Source organism: Hipposideros armiger, unplaced genomic scaffold (assembly GCF_001890085.2).
Source record: "Hipposideros armiger isolate ML-2016 unplaced genomic scaffold, ASM189008v1 scaffold_482, whole genome shotgun sequence".
In the NCBI taxonomy this organism is placed as follows: domain Eukaryota; kingdom Metazoa; phylum Chordata; class Mammalia; order Chiroptera; family Hipposideridae; genus Hipposideros; species Hipposideros armiger.
In genome coordinates, this window is record NW_017731832.1 from 685871 (window position 1) to 693960 (window position 8090).

The 8090-nt window shown below is 54.4% G+C and overlaps 1 protein-coding gene across 2 annotated transcripts in view; it reads right to left on the minus strand.

The window, feature by feature from the left end:
- Positions 1-1207: 1207 nt before the first annotated feature.
- The window catches only part of KCNH4 (potassium voltage-gated channel subfamily H member 4), an 18330-nt gene continuing 11447 nt past the window's right edge, over positions 1208-8090 (minus strand). Inside the window, exons 10-16 of one of the 2 annotated variants that reach the window (XM_019667094.1) lie at positions 7301-7550; positions 6487-6731; positions 5791-5838; positions 5240-5592; positions 4860-4966; positions 4131-4204; positions 1208-1438 (exon numbers count right to left, since the gene is read on the minus strand). In XM_019667094.1, the coding sequence (XP_019522639.1) occupies positions 1235-1438; positions 4131-4204; positions 4860-4966; positions 5240-5592; positions 5791-5838; positions 6487-6731; positions 7301-7550 (1281 nt within the window). In that variant the 3' untranslated portion in view covers positions 1208-1234. Of the gene's footprint in view, positions 2894-4130; positions 4205-4859; positions 4967-5239; positions 5593-5790; positions 5839-6486; positions 6732-7300; positions 7551-8090 lie in introns of both variants that reach the window. The other variant, XM_019667093.1, reaches the window with a different exon arrangement.

Below are 8090 nucleotides of genomic sequence, written 5' to 3' on the forward strand. Positions count from 1 at the left end.
GAGGCCGCTTGGACTAGTCCTGAGCTCTCGCTAACCCGGAGAAGCCCCTGTCTGCACTTTTGGGCCAAGTCAGCTCTGGGAGCCCGATTGTTGGGGACGTTCTGTGATGGGGAAGGGGATGGAAGGGCTGTAGGAAGGGTTCTCTGGAGGCTACTGGGCGAGATCAAAGCGAGAGCTCCTGCCACTGCCCAGCAGCAAACCTTTGGCTCGACCCCAAAACACATCAGGACCACGTCGCCTCTGCCTCTCCTCACACCCAACCAGAACCAGCTGTTGTCTCGGATGCCAAATACAGAGCTGGGCCATTTCCGCCTTGTCTCTTCCCATCCATAATACAGATTAGAACCACTTTTGTTTGCCCCCACCTTGCCCTCCATATGGATCAGGACTTACTATTTTTTCTGCTCCCCTCAATATGGGTTAGGACCACTTCTGCTTCTGCCCACTGCCTCCCCCCCCCCAACATAGACCATACCGCCTCTGTTTCTACATCTCACCCCCAAGGGACACTACTCAAAACCTGTATGGAATCAAAGCTCACCCCAGAGACGGCTGTGGGCATTGTTCCTATGACACCAGCCAACACCATACTCTGGAGCCTGAGCTAGAGAATTGACCTGTCTGGGAACCTGCCACAAAACTGCCCACCTGGTCCTATTTCCACCTGGTCACCAGGGTGCCTCTTTCTAACAACATTCATAACATTCACCCCCTCCCACCCCTGTAATGATCATTAGAGAAGTGAAAGCTAAGAGGGAAGAGAGGGCTTAGGAGAGCAAAGGGGATGGGGCAGAGTGGGATTCCTATCAGGTTTTTGGCTGGTGACAAGCTCTTCCCCAAGACCCTTCTGTACCTGGTCTGCAACAGGTATAGGATCAGTTATCCAGGATTGGTGGTGACTCCTTTCCCAGAATGGAGGTGGGCCTGAGCCAGGACTCTGTTCCCCCATATACTGTGTCTGAATCTGTGACTGTGGCTGGGGTAGGAAAAAGAGGGGGTATAATGGCCCATAGTGACTCATTAAGGTTTCTGTCTCATCCCTGGGGCCTCTGGGGGCATGACTGTGGTGCCAAGTGGATTGGTTGGCACCATTGCCCTTCCTAGAGACAGCAACAGGGCCCTGGGGTATGGTGGGGGGAGTGACTGCAGTGTAGGCTCCTCCAAAGCCCTGGGGCTCTTAGACCAACCTCCAGAAACAGCCAGAACCAACAATTACAAAAATAGAGTTTATTTCCTATCCAAAAATGAGCTCAGGGTGTTGGGTGGTAGAGAGCTGGCGACCTAGGAAAGTTTGCAAGAAGTCAGGGCCCTGAGTGAGGCCATAGTGGAAGCCGGGAGAGCAGGCTTGGCTGAGGTCTGGGGGCAAGGGAGGAATAGGGAGTGCTGCTGGGACTGTTTCAAGTTGCTGGCAGCAGAAGAGACCACCTTCAGTGACAGCCTGCAGAGAGAAACAGGGATGTTGACAGGCCCAGGCCCTGGGGTAGAAACAGACATTGCAGGGCCCAAAAAGTACCCACTGGGATACAGAAACCTGGGAACACACTCTAGGGCAAGGATTGCAAACTCAAAAAACCCACAGAGACCAGACAAAAAATTCAAATGTGGGACTCTAGCTGGATGTTAGGAGGTAGTCAAGAAATGTGAGGACTGCAAAGAAGTGGAAAGTGCAGGCCCCATCTAAAGAGGACAGTGTCCACCCAACGCTAGCTGATTATTGCCAGGTGGAATGTTGGCTCAGGATTGCTAAATCTCTCAAAATTTTTTAGAGGAGCTGGACTATCTGGATTTTTATGTGAACTCTCCTGATTTTTAATGTTGGCAACTCATCCATCTTTTGAAAAACATGCTGAGAGCCAAAGAATACATATCTGGGGGTCATCAGTTTGTTTCCTGTGTGGACTGTGGGATTCAGTGAGCTCCTCCAGCCTGGGCTGATAGCGGGACACCTAAGAAGTCTTGGGTTGCTTAAATGCCAGCCACCCCTCAAACCTAGCCCTCTCAAGGCAACATTGCTCTCAAGATCTCCAGCAGAGACCTAGGGGCTGGGACAGAAGACCTCACAATATCACTGCGCCATCTCCACAGTGGACTCTGCAATCTATCACCAAGATCCTGCATGCTCTTGCCTCAGTCTTCATTTCCCAGGCTGGATCTGAGGCCCTTCCCCATCCCCTCTGCTCCCTCATCTCTACTTGCCTCCAGATCCTGGGGAGAAAGCAGGACATCTCATCTGCCCAGCCCAAATGGCCACCACAGTCTGCCTCATGCTTGTTGGGTTTCACGGCCTCAGGTGGCTCCCCTCCCAGAGGAGGAGGAGGGAGAGGTTTGGAAAAGGGAAGCGGGTCAGAAGTGACCGGGCTTTGTGAAAAAGTCCTGAGAATCCAGAGCCGACCAGACCAGCTGATGGCTGCTAACCCGAGGCAGGAGGCCACGGGCCCAGCCCCTCTCTGATGACAGGTGGCAATGCCCACCCCAGAGAGGCCTGGGCCCAGGGCCAGGGTCAGTGGAACGTGTCTGACCTGGACTGGAAGTTGTGCCTAATGAGGCTTGGAGTTGGGGGTGAGGTCTCTGGCACTAGGGAGGGTCCCAGAGGGTCAGGCTCTGAGGGGTAAGGGAATAACATGGAGGGTCTCAGATTGGGGGGGACAGTCCTCAACTCTGTCCCCACACTGGATGGGCAATGGACCTCAGCAAGAGTAGTACCCTGGAGGCTAGGCAGTGGTCCGGACAGACAGGGAGAAATGCATGGAGGCCTCGGCTGGGGGCAGAGAGGGTCTGAAGGGCAAGCTGAGACTACTGGGTAGCCTGGGGAACCCAGCCTGGCCTGCAGCAGGCCCATCATTTGTTGAAGCTCCTGGCTGAGCTGAGACACTTCCTGGTTGAGACGGGAGATCTGTTGAAAACATCAAATTGTTCCCCAGGTGACATAACAATCACCACCCTCCTAAGTGTATCCCTCCTCTACAGTTTACAAAGCTCTTTCACAACCACTCTCTGCTCATGACCACCCTGAGGAGAAGGCAGAGCAGGGGCTACTTTTGTCTAAGTGTAAATACCCCAGGCTCTTTCCAAAAAGGAAGGGGCAGCAGCTATTGCCATCTTCCCCACCACCCCACTTTTACAACATGTAGAAAAATGTGCTCAAAGACGCTGCACAGCTGTGAAGTGACAGATGTAGACTTACTTTCAGGTGATCCCATCACACAAGCTCAAGTGTCTATTCAGTGTTTTTCAAATTTCAGGGAGTACAGAATCAACTGAGAAACTTGTAAAAATGCAGACTTTTGAGCCCCACCCCAGACATTCGAAGTTGGATGAGGCCCAGGAGGCTACATTTTACCAGGTTCTCCAGGTGCTGATAAGCACTCAAGTTTGGAACCTGGCCTAGAACTGTGAGCAGAAGCAGGACTGGTGCTCAATTTTGCTGAACAGGGGTTGGCCCCGCCCCCAGCCCTAGGGCCTGCCCCAGCCCAGGTGCTCCCCTGGGAGCCCTGATGTTTATCACAAGGAGGGAAGGCCAACTCCCAAGGGCTGGGCCTGGCTGGCTGTGGTGACAGCTCTGAGATCCACAGGGGAAGAGGTGGAGGCAGCGCCTCAGCATATGGCATCTGAGCTCTTTCTGACCAGAATTCAGAGATTGGGATCCAGGTCCCCCAAGGCTGACAGCCTCTCAGCCTCCCTGTCCTCTGCCCCCCATGTCTGCTTAGCACGCATTTCCCAGGACTTGCGTAAGGAAAAGGCCTGGAGCACTGCTATTTGGTGGGGGACTTCGGTGCAGGAGAGCATCCCGGGGAAGTGCAGAGAGGAGAGGCCCTCCTTCCAGGCTGAACAACCTGAACCAGCTGGGAAGAAGGGGGAGCAGTGATCACCGAGTACTCAGAGTGTACCAGGGACTGGGCCAGGAATTTGCGAGCTCTCATTGCATCCTCACAACAGCTCTAGGAAGACTCCCCATTTTTAGATGAGGAAATCAAAGTTTAGAGTGGCTGTGAGACTTGCCGAAGGTCATCCAGCTACTGTGAATATTTGATTCAGGACTGGCTCCAAACACTGAAGTGCTCTTATATGAGGCATATCTCTGATCCCAAAATGATATTCTTCAGGGAGGGGACGAACCAGTCCCAACCCACCTCTTGGTTCAGCCTGCAGACCTTTTCCTTTACCTCCTCAGCTTCAGTGGCCACTTCCTGGCTGGGCCTGGTCCCTACAGGCAGAATGGGGTGAAGAAATGCAGCATGAATGCAGGGAACATAAGTCTACAGCTTGGGCTGGGCCCCTCCTATCACTGGGCCAGTAGAGAGCAAGGGGAAAGGAGGTTCTGGCGTCAGGATGATGGGGAACCCAAACTCTCAGGCTGGTTTCATGGCCCCATGACTTCCCCAGTCCCCTCACCCCCCAGCTATCTCTAGCTCTAGGCAAGTATCTTCTCTTCGATATCTGAACACAACATGCTCTTGTCATGTCTTTATGCCTTGCGACAACTATCTTACTCCACTTCTCAAACTCTTACCCACCCTTTAAGACCCAACTCAAGAGTCCCCTCCTCTAGGAGGGAGAATTAGGGGAGCTCTCCTCTCCTACCTCAGAGCCCTGTTCTTATCTTAGTTGTTGTACTCGGCATACTGTTATGGAATCGTTTATCTGAGTATACAGCTGTCTCCTTCACTAGATTGGGAGTTCACTAGGAGTGTGGGCTTATCTGTGTCTTCCCAGCACAGCACCTGGCACATGGTAGGCCCTTACTACATGTGGGATGGATGAATGGATAGATGGATGGATGGATGGATGGATGGATGGATGGTTGGTTGGATAGCAGATGAATGGGTGACTATAAATTGAGGTCCACTGATGACCCTTACCTGTAGGAGGGGCCTGAGAGTGGGGCCTAGGGTGCCCGGTCCTCCTGCCAAACCGGAATATAGGGGCCTCTGCTGTGCTGCCAGAGTCCTCAATGCCATCCACTATCCTGGGACAGGGGCAGTGGTCATCAGTCCCATGGGGAGAGGGAAAGGGCAGAGCAGGCAGAGGGTGAATGGGAGCAGCAGTGCCAGAGAGCTGGGGAGAAGCAACAGTCAAAGGGGTGGGGTGGGGTTGCAAGCTGTGTTAGATCAGAAGGGCGGAGTGGGTAGATGGTGCAGAGACAGGGAGGAGCACTGCTCGGAATGCTAGGGACTGAGCCCAGAGAAAGTTCTGGGAGCCAGTGGGAGTATGGGGAAGGCAGGGGAGGCTGGTGTCTCACCGGGGACTGAGGTCCGCAGGTCCAAGTGTTCCCAGTGGGGGAATGAGAAGCTGGGGGGGCTTCCAGGTAGCAGAGCCCCTGGAGGGGGCAGAAGGGGAGGGGCTGCGGCCTCGGCCAGCCAGGGCAGGGGACAGAGATGGGGACAGGGAAGGGGAGGAGACAAGGGCTGAGAATGGGGGCAGCTCCTCGCCCAAAAGGCTGACCAGGGAGCCGCGAGGCCGTGCTGGGCTAAGGTTGGGCAGCAGGAGGGGCCGGCGGGGCCTGGGACCACCTCCAGGCTCTGCCCCAGCCTCAGCCTCTCTGATCGATGGCAGAGTCTTGTCTGAGAAGGAGCCAAGGCTTTCTGAGCGGGGCTGTGGGCAGAGGGGCAGCTGATAGTATTCATAGGACAGGGAACAACAGGCCCCTTCATTAAGCAACAGCCTACACTGGCAGATGCTGCTCCCCATCCTCTCTCCTTCCCCCTGAAGCGGAGGAGCCAAGGAGAGGTTCCCCCCACTCCCAGACCCTCCCCCATGCAACCTCAATCCCAGGCAGAAAGGGAGTGTTACCTGGGAAAGCCGGGGGGATCGAGGGGATCGGGAAAAGCGGCTGAGGCCCTGTGGGGACACAGGGGTGTCAAGCTGACTCACACCTGCCCACTCCCCTGGTGCAGCACCTCCTAGTCCCACCCATTAGCATTGTGGGGTTTGAGAATGTGGGGCCTTTTTAAGTGGACACAAGTCAGAGATACCTCCAACTCTGACTCAGAGAAATCCTGAGTGGAAAGTCAGTCTGAAAAGCAGCAAAAGGCAAAGGCCGATGGTGTAACCGAAAGACCTGGCCCGGTGCCTAAACCAAAACAGGCTCAGGAAATATTTGGTGGGTGAGGAAGCCCCAGGGGATGGTGCCCAGTCCAGACAGGGACTTGATGGAGGAGGGGCAAATGAGGGGGATCGTTTCCAAAGTGGGGGTCATTTGGGGAGTCTGGAGTGAGGCTGAGGGGTGGCCAACAGGAGATGGGTCAGTAGAGTTGGAAGTAGAGGTAATGAAAGATGGTCCATGGGATTGGGTGATGGCCAATGGAGTAAGGTCAGTGGAATTGAAAGATGTTAAGTATGGAAGTGCCAATGGACAAGGGTGCCTGGGGTTGAGAGGATATTTTCAGGGCGATAGGCGATACATGAGGCTCTCTCTGGGGCTGAGGGACGTCTGCTTTGAAGAAAGGGACCTTGGAGGAGATCGAGGCCACAGAGGGGTCTACATACGTTGGTGTCAGAGCCCTGGCGTAGGTTGAAGGTGAGGTCCTGGGGCAGGCCAGCCCGGAAGGCAGCCCCATACTCAGGATAGAGCCTCAGAACCTCGGCCAGCCCTTGGCTGCTCAGTTGCTGCAGGCCACAGTAGGTCAGTGCCTTCACATCAGCGCTGGTCTTCAGCACGCAGCTTGGGCCCGCCCGTGACCCAGGCTCCTGCCCTGGCTCAGGGATATCTGCCCCAATCAGGTCCCCCTTCCCTGTGGGTAAGGGATGGGGACAGTCAGCTGGGGCAGAGGGACCAAGAGGATATTAGTGGGAGGTGGTCAAAGGATTTGAGGGGTGGTCAGTGTGTTTGAAGGACAGTTGAAGGTGGGTCAAGCAGTGGGACTGGTGGAAATAATCAAATAAATTGGGAAAAGGCCAGTGGAGAATGACTGGTAAAGTTGGGAGACAGTCAACGGGGGGGGGGGGGGGGGGGGGGTCAGTAAGGCTGGAGGAATGATCAATGGAATCAAATGATCAATAAAGAATGGCCAGAAGGATCAGTTCAAGGGTAAAAGTCAATGGAGTTGAGGGTCAATGGGGACGAGTCAACTGAGTTGGGGGGACAGCTATTGAGGAAGGTTTAATGGATTGAGGGATGGCCAAGGGATTAGGAGGGAATCTGAGGGGAACAGTCAAAAGGGGATTGTAGTAGGGTGAAGGGGCCAAGAAAGAATACTCCTCGGCAGGAATTCCAGATACCCACTGAGGGTATCCCAGTCCCTAGATTCCTGGCCACTCCCAAGGGTCTGGGGTAGGTAGTGGGTGGCAGTGGGGTCCTCACCCAGGATGGCCAGCACCATGTTGTCACGGAGCACCTCAAGCGAGCCTGAGCAGACATAGTAGTGCGCCTGCAAAGCGTCCCCACAGCGCAACAGGTACTCGCCCGGAGCACAGAAGGAGGTCTTGATGTGCAGAGAGAGGGCCCGCAGGCAGCCCCTGCTTGCTGCTCCAAACAGCGGCAGCTTCAGGATTTCCCGATTCAGGTGCATAGCAATGTCAGCTCTTAGCTCGTCTGGGAAGTCACGCAGTAGCTGCATAAAGGGCATAGGTCATTCTGGCCATCTGCTACAGGAGTTCAACAAATGTGCTGAACTGTCTCCAAGGAGAGAGCTCCAACTTGCCCTTTGAAGTTACCCATTTCTGACCTTCCAGAAGGCTTCTGTGTGTCTAACCTCAGTTCTGGGGCAGAGACTAGGTCTTCTCCTGTCTGTCCACTGCCTATGGCTACATACCCTGGTCACTCACACGTGTCCTGGTTACTCAACCCCACACATGCAAGTACCATCCCTGGTGGGTCAGCCTCAAACTGAGAGCCAGGAGATTAGAAGTCAGCTCTGCTCCTAAATCCCTGTGGACCTTGAGTAATCCATTTCTTCTCTCTGGACCTCAGTATCTGTAAACTGCAGTGTTATACTAGACCAGGGGTTGGCAAACTGTGGCTTGCAAGCCACATGCGGCTCTTTGGGTACGTTCTGTCTCAAAAGTATGCTGACCCCTGGAAGAGCCAATCCTGTCCCTCACAACAATTTAAAAATTATTCGAGGGCCAGCCGAGTGGCACGATGGTTAAGA